Source organism: Grus americana, chromosome 5 (genome assembly GCF_028858705.1).
Source record: "Grus americana isolate bGruAme1 chromosome 5, bGruAme1.mat, whole genome shotgun sequence".
NCBI lineage: Eukaryota > Metazoa > Chordata > Aves > Gruiformes > Gruidae > Grus > Grus americana.
The window spans coordinates 59,812,261-59,832,625 of NC_072856.1; the positions used below are offsets into that span (position 1 = coordinate 59,812,261).

The 20,365-nt window shown below is 38.4% G+C and overlaps 2 protein-coding genes across 2 annotated transcripts in view; one reads left to right on the forward strand and one right to left on the reverse strand.

The window, feature by feature from the left end:
• The first annotated feature begins 224 nt into the window (after positions 1–224).
• Positions 225–20,365, forward strand: part of TDRD9 (tudor domain containing 9) — a 93,055-nt gene continuing 72,914 nt past the window's right edge. Inside the window, exon 1 of the mRNA XM_054828796.1 lies at positions 225–391. Coding sequence (XP_054684771.1) covers positions 225–391 — 167 coding nt within the window. The remainder of the gene's footprint in view (positions 392–20,365) is intronic.
• RD3L (RD3 like) lies at positions 6,718–10,018 on the reverse strand. The gene is given in 5 exon segments (XM_054828795.1): positions 6,718–7,015; positions 7,897–8,221; positions 8,224–8,286; positions 8,900–8,991; positions 9,912–10,018. Coding segments are annotated over 5 exon segments (885 nt in total).

Consider the following 20,365-nt stretch of genomic DNA (forward strand, 5'->3'; position numbering starts at 1 on the left):
GGACCGGGCGGGACGGGAGGCTGCACTGCTGAGCTCGGAACGCACCTCGGCAACGAGAACAGCGGCCTTCCCGCAGCTGTGGCTGCAGAGTGAAGTGCCTGGCGGCTGGGTCACGTGTCAGGGGCGTGGCCGGGCCGAAGGCGGGAAGGGGGCGGTGCAGGCAGGCGCGCGTGGTGGGAGCTGTGGTGCGAGGCGCGGGCGTTGAGCCTCGTGTGGCCGCCATAATGCTGCGGAAGCTCACCGGGGAGCAGATCAGCGACTGGTTCACCATCGGCAAAGCCGTGACTGCTGTCGAGTTCTTGGGCGAGGAGGCGCAGTCAGGTGCCACGTGCAGTGCTCTCTGCTGCCCCCCAGGCTCTCTCGCTGCACGGGAGCCCTTAACGGCTGCGGGGTGAGTGCAGGGTGTTGGGCCTCCACTCTTGGTGGCTGGGAGATGCTCCTCGTGCCCGGGGTGAAGGGCTGTCTGTGAGGGTATCGGTGGTTTCCCTCTTGTGAGTGTGCCTGTGGCTCTGGGTGTGCAGGGCATTTCTCCAGGGTCTGGGTTGCCCCCTGTGGCTCCCCTGCTCCTTGTGGGCTCAGTGGTGTGGTTGTTGGATTCCAGCCTAATGTCCTCAGTAATGTTTGTGGCTGTAGTCCAGGTATGGATAGGTGTGTTTCTGTGGGTTTAATGCTTCAGTTATTTTCTGATTTGCTACTTGCCTGTATTGTCTCAATCATCACTAGGCATGGTATGTGTGGGACTTCCTTTCTCTGAAGAGTTTTAGCACTGTTGCGCAATTGCAGCAAGTGCTGTCGAAAAACTGTAGAACAGTTAGAAAAGACCTGGTTTGTTCTGATTAAGGTGTGTAGCTTAGGAATTTTGACAGTGGCAAGTGATAAATAAAATGAGATTCAGGAGTAAGCTTACTTGTTCAATGGGGAATAATATTCTGACTGAGTCTTTTTTTATGTGTTTACTAAATCAATGAGTAACACTGCTGATTTGGGCTGATCTTTTTTTCCCCTCATAGTCCCTTAAAAGTATTACTGGCTTTTATCATGTTGTTTTCAGTGGCTGATCCTTGAATGCCAAATAATTATTTTAGAGTGCATAATTTTTTTGACCAGTAGTGTTTCATGTATTATATGTAACTGAGCACCTTTGAGTTGATTCATTCTTTGTTTATGCCAAAGTTCATAACACCTACTCATTATTAAGAATATCTGCTTACCTACCTTATAACTTTGTTGCTAAGTTTAATGTGTTATGCTACAAATTTGTGAAAATGTGACATTTCTTAGCTGTTCTCCTTCTTTCTTCTATTGTTCCTCTCCAGCCAGCAATTTTTCAGCAGTTAAGATACTAATGTCACCTACAGCAGATGTTCTCAGTTATTTCAAACTGAATCTTTGTTTGCTTCCCTATGGGAACTCTTTGTTTTCTCTGAGCAGCAATTAACAGTCTGTTTTTCTGAATAGACTGCTGTGTGTTTTTTAACTAAATTGTGTATGTTCATTGTTCTTCTGACCTATCTGAAGCATTTAAATTACCAGGATAAAGTGAGTTCAAGGTATATTGATTGGCTTGTCATTCCTTGGATGTGCTTTATTCTCAGATGGTAGAGTTTAAAGTCAAGGAGGAGAACTGTATGTATATTTGCATAGCAGCCAGGTACATTTGGTTTTTACTAGTACCTGGATATTGGGGACGGATGAACGAACGGGCAGAAAGGACTTTTCCCTGGATGCTGCCTAAACTGGAAGGTGGTGTGGCAGTGCATGAGAATCTTAATTTTTAGATCAGGTTTGGTTAATGTATTCATGGTGGCTACAGAAAAGTGTTTTGTATGTACTTTCATATACTAAAGTCTTTTTCAAAATTAGCTGCAGATACAATCTAGAGTGAGTGTCTCTCTTTTCCTGTGTGATGTATAGCAGTATGGGTCGCCGTGTTTCAGAAACTCTCTTAAAGGGTGTACGTTGGCTACTGAGAAAGAATGAACCTTTTCCCTAATATCTTAACAGCAGACAGTTCAGCAGAGACTGTTCAGGCTATCAGTTTCTGTCTTTGCTTCAAGGAAAGGACAAAACTGGCACATCAAAATATTTATCCCCTCTCATCCTTCAATGTAAAAGTGCTGCCATTAGCAAGCTCTGAATCTCTGAAAGCTATTGGGTTTTATGCAAGTAGTTAAAGTTTTCCAGAAGTGACCAGACAGAATTTTATAGTTTTTTACGGTTATTTACTGCGAATGTAATTCCTAAACCCGGTATATGTGAGATGCCTGGGACTTCTCCATCTTTATTTAGGTGCCAATAACATTTCTGTAGTACTTGGGAAACGTTCGACAACAGATTCTTGAATCCAGCTGAGCATTAAGCCACTGAAATCTACTAAGTAAAAAAATTAGCAAGATTTATCAAGCCTTGTGTGTCTAGGCAGAGGCGAATCTTTATCTTTGGTTAGACAGATACCTCCTTCCACTCAAAGCCCTTAGCAGATAACTTAATTGTGGGGTTTGACAGTTGTGTTACCAGAGATAAGTTATTTTTACAGGTTTGTTTTTTCTTTTTTTTTTCTTTCTGAGAAAGGGAGGGGGGATATGCATCCTAAATAGCCATTTATGTAAGTGTAGACAGAATTTGCTTGTCATTAGAGAAGTATGACATCTTTGAGTATAGATGATAGGTGCATATGCATGCTGCTGCAAAATCAAAAGAACTGCTATAAGAAGGTGTATTTGCTCAGCTGTGTTTTGTTTCCATATACGCTTCTGTTTCACAGTTCTGGGAATGTGCTTACATTTAGAGAGCTTTTGCAAAACTTGAAGAATCTTGAGAAGGTTTAAATTGAAGTAGGAAATGCTTAGATTCTATTCATTGGCTTCTTAAGAAACAGTTTGAAGAGCTGAAAACAAAAGAATTTCTTGCCTTTTGTTGAGGCTGCTTGTAGCATAATAGTCTATTTTAATATTTCCTTCAAAACTCTTAGTTTGTTTCTTGAGAAAATCAAACCCAAAGTTATTTCAAGTTTTTAAAATATTTATTTATATTTATTTCAAGCTGGATACATGATTATTGATGGAGACTGGCTTCCTACTTCTTTTGTCTAAATTTGTATGTAAGAATGTGTAGGATTAATACTAAATTTGGTAATGGTAGTAACAGGTGTGTTATTGCGCACAAGTGTGTGTAATAACTAGTATTTCACAAAAATGTTACTGAGACTGTTTAGTGGGATCTGAAAGCCTCATGTCTCCCTTCAGAAGATGTAGAATGCGTTCTCTTCCTTTGCCAGTGATGCATCATTTTCTGAGGCTTTTAAGATTATTTTATCTAAACTACCTCCAGAATAGCAGTATTAGTAATTGAGCTTGTTAGGGAAAGATAATAGTTCTCAGAAATTGTGGTTGGAATTTTGATACTTAAATAGCTTGTCGATTAACTTTTTAATTCCTCTGATCAAGTTTAACTGAATGAAAAGAAATTTAGACCCTTAAATCCTTCCTTGTTATCAAAACAATTGTGGTTCACATTAAAACACTTAAAGGCTTAAGTGTGGAAAAAGTGATTATTCTCTCTTTGATTTCTTGCATTTCATAGATGTAGTTTTCACCAAGCTAGCCCTTTTCTATAGCCAGTTTATTTGGATAAAAACATTGCGTGCTCTTTGTTCCACCTGATACCTGTCCAGGTGGGAGCTATTGCTGCCCTTTAAAGTTATTACCACTCGCCTTTCTGTCACTGGAGTGGTTTGTGTCAGCTGCCTGCCTGTGTCAGAAATATCAGCTGAGTTAGTGTAAGGAACAAGATCGTTTCAGATCACTTTATGCAAATTGTCTAGGCCATAAATAAAAAGTGCTTAAAGAATCAGTTGACTTCTCAGAAATCTTCAGCAGGGAAATGACTGGCTTACAGCCGTGTTACTGTTATCTGCTATAGCTGAAATCTCAGTGTAAGCTGAATTCCAGAAAATAGTTCATCTGCTGGCAGACTGAGGTACAGATTCTTTTTGTAGTGTGTTGCAGTAAACCTAGCAGATCTGCTTAAAACTTACTTAACTTTTTTTAGTTTGTCTTATTGCTCTTACACCTTTGCTTTTTCTATGTTTTTCTCTGCTTTTTAAGTAGAGAGAGAGTACATAATACTTTCATGGGATGAAAGTGCTCATATTCTGTAAAGTTTGCCTCTCATTTCTGTTTTTGAAGAAATGGTGAAAGTGAGGTCTTAGCAGATGGCATTTTCTCAGCCTTTGGATAATTTTTTTTTTCCCCCTGTATCCTCTCCAGTTCCCAGTATGGTTTCTCCCTCTCCTTTTTTCCCAGGTATGGACCCTAGAACTGGATGCAGTAGCCTAGTATCAGTTTCATCAATAAAACACACATATAAAAGCAGATAAGCTTATTTTGTGCGTTTCCTTAGCATTGCATTGGGATTTAACATTGAATTGTCTATGATGCCTAGATACATTTTTTAACTGTTATTCAGTGACTGCCCTGTAGTGTATGTTGTAGTTGATGGTCCTTGTTTCTGGACTTGGAAGACTGAATTTGTTTATATTAAAGTGAAATTGAAGTGAAATTTATGAAGAATGGTTAAGTTGTATCTGTGGTCATCTTGTAGGGTTGTTGTTGTGTTTTTTGGTTTTCCCCACCACCACCTGTTTTTCATGATCACAAAGGTAAGTGGACCTTGCATATTTACTGGCCTACCATTTTTCATAAACTTAAATTTGGAAGCTAAATTTTTAGGGATTTTTTTAACCTATTTTCTAAAAGAAAGCTATGAAGGTACTGTTTTAAGAAATTAATTTATGTGAATTACCATTGCAGGAATCTTGCATGTTTGACAAAATAAAATTATTTTCTGAAACCAGCATTGTGGATGTTAATTCTTAGTTTAATATTAATTCTGCTAATGCCTTTTATATACTCTGTACCTGTTACCCTCTTTCCTGTGGAAAAGGTACTTGAAGTTTAACTCTTTGAGGAGCTTTATCACTGAGGAAGAACTTTCTTTCAAACCATCCTGCCCTCATGCAGGGATTTGTATCTGGATTGTTTAGAACTTTATGAAAATAATCTGATATTTTTTATTCTGCATCAGTAGGGCAGAGTAAGTTGAGATCACCTCTTGTTATTTATCCACAAACAACTGCACAGAAGGAGGGCAAAGAGTATAGCAGCTCTGAGTGCAAATCAGTAATGAGTTTGCACATGCTTGTGATGTTTTGTGTGTTTAGTTTATGGAAAGTGGAGGGACCTGTAGGAACTGATTTACTCTAGTCCTCTAGAGCTTTGCCAGTTAGGTGTATGCAAGAGTTCTGATTGTTTCACCTTCTATGTATATTATGTTCCACTCTTTACATGAAATGTTCTCTAGATTAAAAATCCTTTGGAATGCTTATAAAGTAGTGTTTTTATCTTTTATGAAAATGTTGTCTTATTTGTTTCACCGAATTTATGTTGCATTATTAGTAAATTCTTTCTTGGGTGGGGGATACAACTGTGGAGCATGAGGATGTTACCAGTGTGAGGAAATCTGAATGTCATCTTGAGTACGTTTGAAGAAAATATCACAGGAAGCCGTTTTCTTTGCAAAATAGAGTATTTTGTGAATTGGGCCATGTGAGTCTCGCCCATTTTTTATGATGTGGCAGACAGGTTAAAAGGAAATCTGGAGATGAAGAGATTACATAAGTCATGTAAAAATTTGTTACATACAAATTGGAGCCCAACTGGAAATATAGCAAGCTGAGTTCTGGCATATGTTTTCATTGATTTTCTGCTCTAATTGCCTGCTGTAACTGCTACGTATCCAATCAGTCTTGTAAAACTTTATTATGAACCCACAGTGATGGATGATGGCAACTGAAAACCATGGAATTTTGTTTTACCTAAATTTAAAAAGATCACCTTGTGCTTTGGAAACAATCTGTTCACTCTCTTGCTATTCTAGAAAAGTACTGTCTGATTTGATCAAAACCTTTATGTTTAATGCAGAGTCTGGGTTTCAGGTTAACTTCCAATAAGTCAAATGAAAAGTACAACTATTTGAAATAACATAATGCATTAACTTCTTAAGAGAGAGCTAGTTCTTAAATGCCTTTAAATATCCAATATTTTCATGTAGTTGTCTGTCTTCACAGTATTTCAGCACGTGCAGAATACAGTTTGGAAAAAATATAGAAACAATACATGCAGTGTGTTAAAACTTCTGACATTGTTTTAATTTTAGAACTTATTCTTGAAGTTAAGAAATAACTGTTCAGGTCCAAAAAGTATTTATTGGTTTATTTGGTATATTATATTAAACCATTTATCTTGCACAGTATAAAGTTCCCATAGAGCCCAAAAGATATGTGATAAATACAGAAGTTTTAGGCAAAAACTTTATGGATTGATGCTATTTCAAAATATGGAAAGCAGTCTTTTCTTGTTTAAGTACATCTAGCTGTAAATGGCTAAAAGATAAAATGCTTCAGTTTTTTTCAGAAACATCTATGGGTTTGGTTAAAAGGTGCCTTCAAACACAACATCTTTAAGGTACTATAAAGATAAAAGGAGAGTTCATATTTAAAGTTTGTATACTGCATACTAGCTATAATCAAGCATTTTAATTTCTGAACTTGGAAAAGAGGGGAGCATGTCACATTTCTTACTGCTGTGTTTGTGGATGGCAATCACAAGAAAGGAATGCAAACAGCTACATAGCTTTTTGAAAGAAACACAAACCATCTTAACTTGATGGGTAGTAATAGGGTAGATTCCAGATTCTATGAGAGAAGGTAGGAAACATGCTTTGTGTGTTTTTGTCAACATAACTTGAAACCGTGGGGATTTCATCTTTGTCTGATTTGTTAGAACTGTCTCCGTGCAGGCTGAAATGTTCAGAGCAATTTGTATTCCATGCATCTACCAGTTGGTCTTGTTGGTTTTCTCTCTCAATGGTGGTAAGAAAATCTTTTAAAACTTGCTTGAATATGTAGACTATTTCCCAAGGTAAAACATCATTTTCTGCCAAAACTTCACGAAATCTAGAAACAAACAAAAACTGAAATCTCTTCATCAGCGTTGAAAACTCTTCTGTTTCCTCTCTGCTCTTTTGAGGGGAGGGGAAGGAGGAGGAAATGCCTGTATTCTGCTGTAATGTGTTGCCACGTTTCCCCACAGACCTCCCCCAAAAGATTCTAAGAGGAAAAGCTCTAACAATGCACTGGATGTGGTCCAGCTCTTATGAGGATGAAAAGCTATTGTTATTGGGTATGTGTTTCTTTTTTTTTTTTTTTTTTTTCTTTGGCCGATCTGGGTAACTTGATTTAAACTGACTTCGCCCTTAGGTATATTCAGGGCTTTAAAAGGCACATAGGCTTGTTCTGTCATTTCTATGTGTTCGCAGAAAATCTATTTAAAATACAGGCATAGGAGAATTTTTCTTTGTTAAACATGGGGGGGTTGGTTTGTTTGTCTTTTAAAAAATGGTAATTTTTAATTTTTTTTTTGCCACTGATTTGCTGGTTTTATAAACTTTCAAGTATTTTGGACAGTGAGGCTGGATTTCTGCGTAACAGTGCATTGCACTAGTGCTTTAATTTGATTTTTGGTTATTAAGTTACTATTTAATAAATATTGGGGATAAATAACAGGGAAAAACCTGAAAGTATTGAGAGGTCACGTTTAAGCGTGTGAGACTTCCCTTGTTTTGGATTAGACTAGGAAAATCCCGATTAAAAACTTCCTTCAAGTACAATATATTACAGATGTAATTTCTAAAGCACCTGTAAAAATGTGTTCCAGTTGCTGGTCATTGTTAATTGGGAAGAAAGATCAGAGCCAAATACAAGCTTTTAAGATTAGGTAGAAGAAAAATCTTATTTATGATAGAGTATTCAAAGTTAGAGAAATATGAAACAATTACCTGCTGAGAACAGTTCCTGTTTGGCAAGGCTGGATTTGTGAACACAGAAGTTCGAGCTGCCGTTGTTCAGTAGCTGGAATTGTTGCTTGAGGGTTTTGGTAGTTCTTCAGCCAGTTGTAATCCATGCCAGTCTTCTGGACTTTTTGTTCACTTTCAATCTCTTGCACTAACCTTTCACGCTCTTTCAGGTGCCATTTCAATTCCCTCAGTAGGGTTTTTGTAACTACTTCTGATCCAGGATATCTTGTGTGTTTGTAGGAATCTGGTTTTGACCATTTCATCCAGCCAAAAAGTGGCATTTTTAAGCCCTGAGGGGAAAGAAGAAAAATAAATTTTGTTTATTTCTGTCCAACTGATAGTCTTTATACCTGCAGATTTCCTTCTTAGCAGCTGAATGTTTAAAGGAAACTTTATTAATGATTCCAAAATATTTTGCAGTAGCATATAAGTAGTGATAACAATAATTGCTGAGCCATAATTAAATCTGACAAGGCTTACATTTTACAATATTTTCCATCTGTTTTCTGAGTTAACATAACTGTGTGAAGTTTTCAGCATTTAAAAGTGCATATCTATCATCTTGGGAATATTTCTCTTTCTTTTTTATCCTGGTGGTATATATGTGTTTTTTTTTAAAAAAACAAAACAAAAACCCAAACAACAACAAACCTCCCCCAAAAAACCACCACAAACACCCCCCCAAAAAAACCCCCCAACCAAATAATAAACTCCTCCAAAACCAAAATGACATCAAAATTCCCCAACAAAACACAAAGCCCCAAACCTCCAAAATTTGAAGTATCCTGTACATTTTAAAAGTGATGAAATAAAGTTAAGTGCTGGAACTCTACATGATCTGTTCTTAAAACTTCTATATCAATTTTTAAATAAATTCTTGTTTACATAACCTGGAAACAGAAATCTGGTGGAATAGGCTTTTAAATTGCAGTTTGTTACAAATCACGCAGACACAAGCATACTCATTGGAATAAAATAACGTTACCTTTGCAGCTGTCTGTGAACAGTGTTGTTTCAGGTGAGTTTGCTTGAAGGTCTCTTACTCTAGCATATCCTGTTTCCAGGCTGTTACTACTGCTGGAAGAAAACAAGTTTTTTTCTTTTTTTTTTTCCTTTTTTTCCCCTCTCTTTTTTTTTTTCTCTTTTCATTTACTCAGACTGTGCTTAGAAAAATGACTTTCTGTACTGAATATGACAGTTTAAGTTTTTCTGCTTTTAAGGTTCTTTCTCAATGTCTGTACCAGAGAGAAGTAGTAATCCATTTAACCTAACACGGTCTCTCAAATACTTTCTACAAAGTCCATTAAGATCTCCTACCTTTGAATTGAGTTCTGCTGATGGCAGCAATTTAAAAAAAGATGGTAACAATTTCAAATGCTTGTTGCTAAATCCATCCAAAGGTATTGTTGGTAGTGAGATGAATAATGATAGTCTGAAGCAACTACAGACGTGCTTCTAGCTAAAGTTAAGGCTGTCGTATGATGTGATGCTTGGCTGTGCATAGCTCTAGGTCATAGTTTAGAGCTGTATTTTTATGCCTGTAGAGTGCTAAAAATAGCTATGTTGCTTTTATCATCAAACTAAACTTTCAGGCCATTGAGATGCTGGAAGACTTTTCTCCCATTAGAGGGGGATCAGGCTGTTCTACTGTCATTTTTAAACAGCTAAGAATAGTCTATCTCTAGTAAAGATCATTTAAAGCCTTTGTTAAGTGAGTGTTGACAGAAAAGAGCTATTTGACAATCGCTCAGGATTTTGTTGCTATATTAAATACTTCTTCCAGATGAATTTCATCAATCTCATGGTACTACACTTTTTCATTACTATGTATAGCTGTTAGCATTTTTAATTAACATTTCAAATGCGTTTAAAGAACCCAGTCTGTAACACCTACGGTGTGCCATGAAAGACACGTTAATCTAATTAAAGGAATAGGCTGATAAGGAGATGCAAATTGAGGTCAAACTGATGTAAAATCCCAGAATTGTAAGTCTTACCATGGACTTCACTTCTCTCTCAACTGGCTGTCAGTTGCCTGTTCCCTCTTTCCTTGATGAGTACTTTGAGCGTATCCATTTTTAAGATTCATTCTCAGGGATGGCATTGTGCACACTAAAGGTCGCTGAAGCAGCCATTTTCTGTCCCAGTTATCTGGTCTATTCCTATTAATTTAAACAGTAGGCATGGTATACGAAATACACTCTTCTGCTCTTTCTTGTTCTAATGACTGTCTTTGCTCCTGTGTTTTTCATTCCTACTTTTTTGCCTCCACTGGTGTGTTGAACTGTTGGGAGAACAAGGATTCTGTAAATTTGTTCTAGATGTCATATAACATAAAGGATGACGTGTATGGCTGTTATTAAAGCTGATATTACTTATACATTGGAAAAATTCAAATGTCAGTATTAATCCTCTTCAACTGGAAGGTTTTCACATTGCATTGTATGTGGTACAAAAAGGAAGGGAGCTAGGTTTATGATGACAGAACTGTCCTGACAGATTTTCAGATGAAATTAAAATGCTCCTTGCCACCTCCTTTACAGCACAGTTAACGTGGCACCATTTTTTTTCAACTGTATCAAATTGGAAAGTAAACTGCTGTACAGTATGAAACCATTGTAATGTCTTTGCAAATTAAGGAGATGTGTACTGGAAGGTGTGCAAATTAATTGAGGACCCTACAACAGTTATTTTTTGTTTGGGGATTTTTTTTTTTTTAAACTTTGATTGCATCATCAAATTTTGTGAGGCAAGATACTGAGAATGATATTTATTTTTCCATTGGTAGGAGAACATTAAAGCTGAAAATTTGTATTGCTCCTACTTTTGTATGCATTTCAGATCTGTATTCAGGAAGAGCTGACTGCTCATGTGAGGCTGGCATTGGGAACTGGAACCTCAAAGTAGAGCAATATTTTATGCAGTTGCTAGCCAGTGGTAAATCCTGGAAACTTTGTGGAGAGTTACAGTTCCATCCGACTGTCCCTAAATGTACTCCTGGTTCTGCAGTGCTGTGTCAGGATGGAAGTTTTGGCTTGACTTTGGCTGATAGTGGGTCTGTTCCCTGAAGGCATTACTGAGTTTGTCTTTACTAGTAACTACAGGTACTGTTATGATTTAACCTGGGGGGGGGGGAAGGCTATATTTTTATTCCTCTCATTAATTTTTAGGCAGTTCCTAAAATTACAGTAATAAAATTACAAATAGTGTGAAGTCTTTACTATTTACCTTTAGGTTTCTTGGGGTTTTTGTTTTGTTTTGTGGTTGGGTTTTTTTGCATGTTCTTTGACTCTCTCATTATTGTGGAAAAAGGTTTTGGTCTCCTTAATGTTCATCTAGCAATCTTGCACTTTCCTTCAGTCAGTAAATTTAGGTAACTCAGAGATGCCGTGTTTTTAAAAGCGATTTACGGTATTAAGCTTCTGAATCTCTTTTGTCTTTGACACTTCATCTCATTGCTTCTGTAAATTTTCTAAAAGTTTCAGTCCTAGCACTTTTGCTTTCTTACTGTAGCATACCAAACCAATATTTTTAGAGTTTTAATTTCCCTTTTCTGTTTTTTTTCTTTGTTGATATTAGTGACTAAACCACATTATAATACTTGGGTGAGACCATAACGTTAGTTGTATAACGATGAGTGATTTTTGTCTTTTTTAATAAGCCATAATTTATTCTGCCACTGCGGCAGAGCAGTTGTTTTGATTATTTTTTCCCTGTAAATTAACCATAATTGTCTGTGTGTATAATATAAAATGAAGATTCTTTGAACTCTTTTAAACTTTCCTTCAACTTCCTTCTTTTGCTTTGTTTTCCTGGCAAGGAATGTAATGAATTCCGAAAGCATCTGTTGTTTCTATAACAATAATTTTCTTTGAACTGCAGTGAATGATATCTCCTCTTATGTAGATAAATCAGAAAGAGTGTCTTTTCACATAAGCATTTCTTATGCTCTCTCTGAAGATAATGATTCCTTTTTCTGTAGCATATTTTAGTCTTGTTTTCTGATGCTGTTCTCAAATTGAACTGAGGGAGCAGTAAAACTTGCTGGAGCCAAAGTGCAGATTTCCTTTCATAAATCAATTCAGACAGTTTTAGTGATATTTCCTTTCTTGCTATGGCAGGTCCACATTCATCAGCAAAGAGCCTTGTTCCAAGAACAATAGCCTTTCAAGAGCACATGCTAGTTGAAAATTGATTGGTTAAATAAAGAAATAAGAGTGGCAGCCAATGGATAAAATGGGATCTCTTTCCTGCATCCCTGTGCAGGAAAGTTCTTTCTATCTTACAATGGCTCTGCACAGAACTATGTACTAGACTTTTTTTTTTTTCCCCTGTGGACTTCTTGGTACCAAAAAAGAGTATTCCAAAGTGTCAATGTCTTCCTGTTTCTCCTATACTCGTTATTCTCCACTCAATCTCAAGTAAATGGAAGGTTCACATCAAACAGTTCTTACTTTTTGAACCAGTTGTCAATTCTACGAGTTTACAAAGATGTTTCTCACTTAGGCAGTTGGCTAGGAAACTGTGTGACCTGGCTTGTGATGTTAGATGAGGGGAGGAGAAAAAAGGAACATCTCGTATTTCCTCTTTCTCAAGAGAGTACAAAATACTTTTTCTAGCAATTCCATAAGCAATAACTAAATGATTGTATTGCACTGTGTGTATGGTTGCCACTGCAGGTTACTCTAGCTATATAAGTTAAATACTTACGTACTTCTCAGAAGCCTTTTTCTAAAATAACAGTAGAAATGGTTGCCTGTGGAGAAGCTCTGATTACATGGCTATGCAGCTACCTGTATTGACTTGTCTCCTGTGCCTTCAGACCACATAAAGAATAAATGCTTCACCTTAAGAGTGGTTGAGTAGAGCTAGGCAATCTAAAAGAGGTTTGCATGGCAGAGGTTGTTAAACTTCTGTGTCAATACAGGTGAGTGAAGGCAACCACATGTGAAGTGATGGAACAATCTAAATACACCTCTGCAATAGTGATTGTGCTTTGTTGTGGTGAGGATTTCTTATGGATTATGGTGGATATATGTGGTTTCCCCATGGCTTTTAGCTGTGCTGGTTTCATGACATTTGGCTTACAAATACAGAAGTAAGGAATCATTGAGGTAGCTTAAGTTACATTCCCATAGTTACATGAGTACACAAAGTAAGCGTAACTTACATGAAATTATTCTAGAATGGATTAATATGGAAAGGTGTGGGGTTTTTTCCCTACTGGCTTCAGTAGACATAGACACAGCCTCTGATTTAGAAGGTGATCTTCGTAATGACTGACTCTATGGATCACCAGTCAGAGTAATGAGTGTGCCCTGGTGCATGCAGCAGAACAGTTCCTACTGGGGCCATGTGCTCTATTTATTCTATTATTTACTTTCACCCTTAAAATAAATTAAATATGAGGTGCCATTCCATTTACTGCTTGATTCATTGTGGTTAGTAGGAGGCATATTTAGGGAGTCTGTTACTAGTTCTTAGGTGACCCAGGGGGAAAGGAGTGTCAATCTGGTGTCGTATTAGTACATGTGATCTTTAAAGAATTCCTAAGACAGCGCTGCATCTATAGTGGCAGTTACATTCTGGGTATGTTTTTACTGGAGAGATGCATCTAAACCTGATATGTGCTGTGAGAATCCTCGTTTTCAAAGTGGTTTTGTTCAGCCACGTGTGTGGCTTGGTGTGAAGGTGTGGAAGTCCAGTTCATGGCTCTAATCTTTAATGTGAAAATGTCTGGTACTCAAAATGTCTCATCTGTTCTAGGAATTCCTCTTTTACCTCTTTGTTTGACATCACAATTGTGAGGGGGAACTTGATGGTTAAGATATTCTGAAATCAAATAACTGGTGTGAGGCTGCAAAGAGTTAGCATTCACTTAAATAGAAGTATGGCTAGCTTTTATAGTTCTTCAGAGTTAAAACCTCTGAATCTCTCCTTGTCAATACTTTTACAGCTTTGTATGTTACTAACTAGGAGCCCTCGACTCTATGTTGAAGGCGTAGTACAACTACAGAGTAAGAATATTTACCTACACTTGTGATCTAAGTACAACAGACAACATACGGATCTAAATAGTTGAAACTTATCACACAGGGAAACAATGAGTCAAGGTCGGATGTGTGTTCTGAGGGTGCTGAATATACCTGGATTTTAGCTTTGTTGATACAATGACAAAGCATAACTCTAAGGAGTACTTGAAGAATTACAGATATTTTTGTGGATGTTTATAGGAAGCTTCCTCTAGCATACACAGTAGCATTAGAGAAAAGTTGATTCTTACTTGAAAATCATCATAACTAACCTTAATATCAGCTCTTTAGAAGACAGGACTGTTTATGGCAAGGTAGTATTTCTTAGCTAAAAAGAGGTGATGGAAGATGTTTATTTTATCTTGTCTGATGCTTTCTGAAATCTCTCGAAAGCTTTTGGGGAAAAAAAAAAATCGAAGTGAGATAATCTCTCTAGCCCAGGAAATGGATATTTGCATGATGTGTGGTTAATTAAGGTTTAGCGTCTGATTATGACCTTTCAACACTAATAAATAATTTGCTGTAATCCAGAAGGCATATTCTTGAAACAGACGACTTCTTGCAAAAATCTGAAATTCTCATGAAGAATAAAAGTTCTCTAGGGATCAGCTGTTTTTCCAGTGTAGTGTTTTCTTGAGAACAAGTATTGTTCTGTAACTGTATTCTGGGAGAAAAAAGCTGCAAATCCAAGTCAGCTCCAAGTACAGCAAGAAGACTTTAGTCTTTACATATGTGTCTTAACTTCACATATGCAAAGGAACTTCCTAAACTGGCAACCAGGTCCTATAGTAAAGAAGCAGTCTAGTTAAACCTGGAGCTACTACTATACCTATCTGCAAGAACTACAAAGTCAATACTTATTTTTGCCGATTAAGTGTTCTGTTGGACAACACTTTTTTTTTTTGACAGCCAGTTTGGGAAGTTGTTGGTGCTGCACAGCAGTTAACTCTCCTGTTTTGTTTTGCCATGGGGTTGTGCTTTTGAACTGCCTCACTGAAGTGATTGTAGGTAAAAATGAAACAAACCTTTCAAAACCACTTCCATTTAACCAAATATTGCACTGATATGAGCAACAAGATGACAAATGGTGAGAACAGGTGGAGGGAAAGCTTCTTATTCTTTACTTTGGAAGATTTTGTGGCATCTGTACCATCTGAGATGTTACTTACTCTTGCAGTTGAAAGAGGCAAGAAGTATATCTCTCTTTATGAATGAGATTCATAAACATATTGGTGTAGTGGTGTATGTTCCATGTTTCTTTGTTAGCATCTGTGGCTAATAGTCACATACTATGGTTTGCTGCCTCAGATTTTGTCTGAAGGGCTGATACTTTATTGTGGTGGGTTAAGCCTGGTAGGCAGCTAAACACCACACAGCCCCTCACTTACTCCCCGCTCACCCCTAGTGGGATGGGGAAGAGAAATGGAAGAGTAAAGGCAAAAAAAACCTTGGGGTCGAGATAAAAGCTGTTTAGTAAGTGAAGAAGTGGAAGAAGAGAGAAAGAAAACAAGTGATGCAAAGGCAGTCATACACTATCTCCCATGGTTAGACCGATGCCTATCCAGTTCCCAAGCAATACATGACAAATCTACCTGAAACCCCTCTTTTTTCCCTTTTTATTGCTGAGCATGAAGTTATACGGCATGGAATATCTCTTTGGTTAGTTGGGGTTATCTGCCTGGTTGTGTCACCTCTTGTGCATCCCCCATTCTATTTGCTGGGCGGGGTGTGTGTGTGTGTGTGCAGGCAGTGTTAGAAAGGGAGGAGGCCTTGATGCTGTGCAAACACTGCTCAGCAATAAGTAAAGCATTCATGTGTTAAGAGTGTTGTTTTGGTCGCAAATCTAAACCACAGTGTCATAGAGCTGCTGCGAAGAAAATAAACTCTATCCCAACCAGGCCCAGAACATAGTTACGTAGAAAGGTTACTGATGCTACCAGTCGTCTGAGAAAAGCGAGATTTCATTTTTATAGCCATCCATAACTAGCAGGTCAGATGGCTTGCTTCCATTTATAAACACAGCCCCACTCTTTGGATTTATAGATCAACTTTGCAGTGTGTGTTTTCTTTTGATTTGACAGAACAACTTGCTGTAGCTGTTTCGGGCTGCAGACAGATGGTGAGTCTACCTCCTCTGATCGCTTCAGACGGCGTTTCACTACTGCTTTTGCTTTTTTAACAACCATGAACAAAACTTGCCATGAGCCTTCACGAGGCCTCTTGGTAAGACTCCTTGTTTGGTCCTTTGCTGTGACAGCTAACAATAGTAATAATTTCCTTTTAACAGTGTTAACTGACAGAAAGTTGTATAAGCTATCATTGTACTCCTGTTGCTGTGATGAATAAAATCAGGACATGTTTGAAGCTGATTTCTTCCAGTTGGACTGTCTGTAGTGTTAATGTCTCTGGTGCTGGTGACACTTCACTAATAGGCAGGGGAGTTGCAGGCGTCAGTTTGAAATTGAGGGGATCTTGCATTTGAAACTAGTCTTCACAGGCTTTTTCAATTCAGTGCAGTCTATTACTTGCATTGTACCTTATTTAGAGATTTGTTTAAACTGGATTTTACCAAGTTAATAATAAATGCTTTTGGTTTAATTTTCTTGTTATGGGGTTGGGGTTTTTTGGTTGGTGGTTTGTTTTAGGTTTTTTTTTTTGTTTGCTATTTGGCCAAGTTTCTTGCCTTTGTGGTTACAGGGAAAGGATGAAGTTTTAAGGATTGTAGATGCTTTGTGAATGTTGCTAAAGGATCAGAAACAATGCTTGATAGAGGAACTGTGCTTTTGGTTTAAGTTAATAAGTATGAACACCCATCTAACTTTAATTCATAACTAATTATAACAATATTAATTTACAAAATTGTTTCATGTGTGGTAGAGAGGTAGTTGCTGTGTGGCTTGTCACTATCTGCCACAGGTAGTAGCTGCCTTCTTGCAGACATCCCTGTTTGGGCTATGGCTGTAGAAAAAGGAGCTCATCAACAGCTCATCTCCAAGAAGAGTCCAGTTCTTTGAAGCCCAGCAGTTCATCCCACTGTCCCTATGTGGTAGGTTGACCCTGGCTGGAGGCCAGGTGCCCACCAGAGCCGCTCTCTCACTCCCCTCATTCACTAAACAGGGGAGAAAAAGCATAACGAAATGCTTGTAGGTCGAGATAAGGACAGGGAGAGATCACTCACTAATTATCGTCACGAGTAAAACAGACCGAACTTAGAGAGGGAATTCATCTAATTTATTACTAGGCAAAACAGAGTAGAGGAATGAGAAAATAAAATTGACTCTTAAAACACCTCCCCCCACCCCTCAGGGGTGGCTCAACTTCACTCCTGGCTTCAACCTTCCCCCCCTCAGCGGCACAGGGGGACGGGGAGTGGGGGTTACGGTCAGTTCATCACATGTTGTTTCTGCCGCTTCTTCATCCTCAGGGGGAGGACTCCTCTCATCGTTCCCCTGCTCCAGCATGGAGTCCCTCTCACGGGGTGCAGACCTTCAGGAGCAGACTGCTCCAGTGTGGGATCCCCCACGAGGTCACAAGTCCTGCCAGCAAACCTGCCCTGGCGTGGGCTCCCCTCTTCACGGGTCCACCGGTCCTGCCAGGAACTTGCTCCAGCGTGGGCTTCCCACGGGCCGCAGCCTCCTTCAGGTGCCTCCACCTGCTCCGGCGTGGGGTCCTCCATGGGCTGCAGGTGGAATCTCTACACCCCCTCATCCTTCCTCCATGGGCTGCAGGGGGACAGCCTGCTTCACCATGGTCTTTGCCACGGGCTGCAGGGGGATCTCTGCTCCGGCACCTGGAGCACCTCCTCCCCCTCCATGTGCACTGGCCTGGGTGTCTGCAGAGTTTTCTTACATCTTCTCACTCCTCTCTCCGGCTGCAAAAGCTCTCTAGCTTGGTTTTTTTCCCTTCTTAAATATGTTGTCACAGAGGCGCTGATTGGCTTGGCCTTGGCCAGCGGCGGGTCTGTCTTGGAGCCAGCTGGCATTGGCTCTATCAGACACAGGGGAGGCTTCTAGCAGCTTCTCACAGAAGCTACCCCTGTAGTCCCCCCGCTACCAAAACCTTGCCACGCAAACCCAGCACACCCTACTGTCATGAAATCCCAGAGCAGTAGGTGGTAAATTTGGGGATTTGGGCTGTTTCATCCTGGTATTTGTGGTTGTTGTTTTCCTTGGATTTTAACTGCGGGTGAGGTAGAACATGTAAGGCCTTACAGTGCTGTTAGTTTGACATGGAGGAAATATTGCTGAGATTTTGAGTTTACATTGTCTATCCAAATCCAAACATTTGCATTTGAGTTCTTCAGGATTTTGCAAAGTGGTTTTAGTGTGTTCCCTCTCCCCAGCTAGTTAAGATTTTAAAACAGGAGCTCTGAATAACTGCTGTGAGGAAGAGCAGTATCAGCCTTTAAGATGCCTATATATGAAGACATTATCACTAAATCTAGGTAATTACCTTTTTAGAACACCTCTCTTGAGTGCAAAAAAGCACGCACCTCACCGTTTCTTAGATTCTTAAAATAATCTGTAAGTCACTTTGTAAAATCTGTATTTTAATGTTTAGTAGATTTCACTTATTCTGAATTCTATTAATAATCTTCTATTTTTGTGACTGAAACATTATGGTTTTTGAATGACAGTATGTTAGTTCTTTAAAGTTAGTGTATTTCTGCAGGTAAGACCAGTCTTCTAAAAGTATGGAATGCCAACTGCCAGTTAAAAGGAAAGTAATTTTTAGTATGTCCTTCAGTAAACCCAGTGGAAGGTTATTTGCTGTCATGGCAAATGTTCAGTTATGTAAAGTGTCACATTATTTTAGTTTCAGAAAAGAGGCTTTGAAACAGTCTACTGTATATATCATACTAAAATTGTACAGCAAAATATTGCTCTGTATGCTATAAGGCTAAATGGTTTTTCAAGTGATTCTGTGCCAAAGATCTCTAAGTAGGTGGACAGTTTGTGTGTGCGATAGAAGCCATGACTTAGGGAAGTCCTTCTCTTGTGATCTGTGAAATGAGTGACACTAGTTTTATGTTCAACTCCCAGTCCCATGTGAACAGGAATTTTTTTGTGTCAAATGAGGCAGAACATAAATAAGCAAACAGTACGGCTATAAGAATTTTTAAAAACACAGCCCTAGAACACTTTGATTTTTCAGTTGTTTGTCCCTAAGATGGACATGTTCTTGAAGTTATATGGCCTTGAATAGGAGCTTCTACCCCAAAATTAAATAGTTATTAGAAAATTATCTGAAATTCAGTAAGCAAGCATCTTAATCCTTGGAATGTCATTACATACTTGAATGTTTTCTTTATGCTGTCAGGTTTGCTGCATAAAGCAGTGTTATCTTTTTCAGGGAATAAGACTGTTTATTTAATAAGCCTTTTCGTAAGCATCGCTTCTAGAGACATTAATTGTGCCCAGTGTATGTATTGGCATTGTCGTATATGTCACTGAAAAGAGCCAAGTAACCTGTCACAGTTATGGTTGAGATTGGGCAATTGATTCTATTTTTCATAACTAAGTGTATGCAAAAATACTTTGGTTAATATTTCAAATGCTCAAATACAAAAATTTACCAAGTGTACTCTGTTATGATGGCCTTGTTGACTTACTAGAGGTCATTCTATAGCTTGAAGAAAAGGAAGACCTTTCTCTAGCTGAATTTATTTAAAGAAAGGCACCCTCAGTGTCTTTGAGAGCATTTACAATTGGATGTGTCAACAATTTCTGGTGTTAAACTGTGTTTCCCTTCTAGTAATTTCCTTGAAGTGGCAGCTGTATTTAATTTTATGTTTATGACAATTAATTTTCCTTTAAACCCAAATAAGAAATATTTTAAAAGATTGTGTCCCAATCATATGCTCAAAAGTAGGTTAAGTAGTTATATGTACCAAGATCAGTCACACTTCAGAAAAATGTTGCAGTAGTTTAACCTCATTGTAAGGAATAAGGAAAATATACTGTTATCTCATAAGAAACAGTGTTAATTCTCTTCCAAAAAGAGATGTGTACTACCTTTTTGCCTGCATAGAAAGCATCCTACTGGCCACTGCTTGTCAGGCTCAAAGTTCCTACGCCTGCTACTTCTGAGAGTATTTTCCAAAATAGGTCTTGAGATGCGTACACCTTCATAGGTAGCTGACGTGCTATGTTTTACAGATGCTAGGGCATACCAGGAGTTACTTGTTCTTGAATGACAGTACTGATTGATCGTGTTCTCAGAGCTTTATAATTTTGTTTGCCTCTGTCCACTTGGGGTGGACATAATGTCATATGTTTGCAGGTTCCATCACAGAAATCTGGCTGCTTTTGAGGATGAAATGTGCCCTTGATTGGAATAAGATCAAACTCTTACCTTCTTTTCTAAATGACAGTGAAGGAAGAAAAAAACCAGAATACCTGAAGTCTCCTGCTCATCCT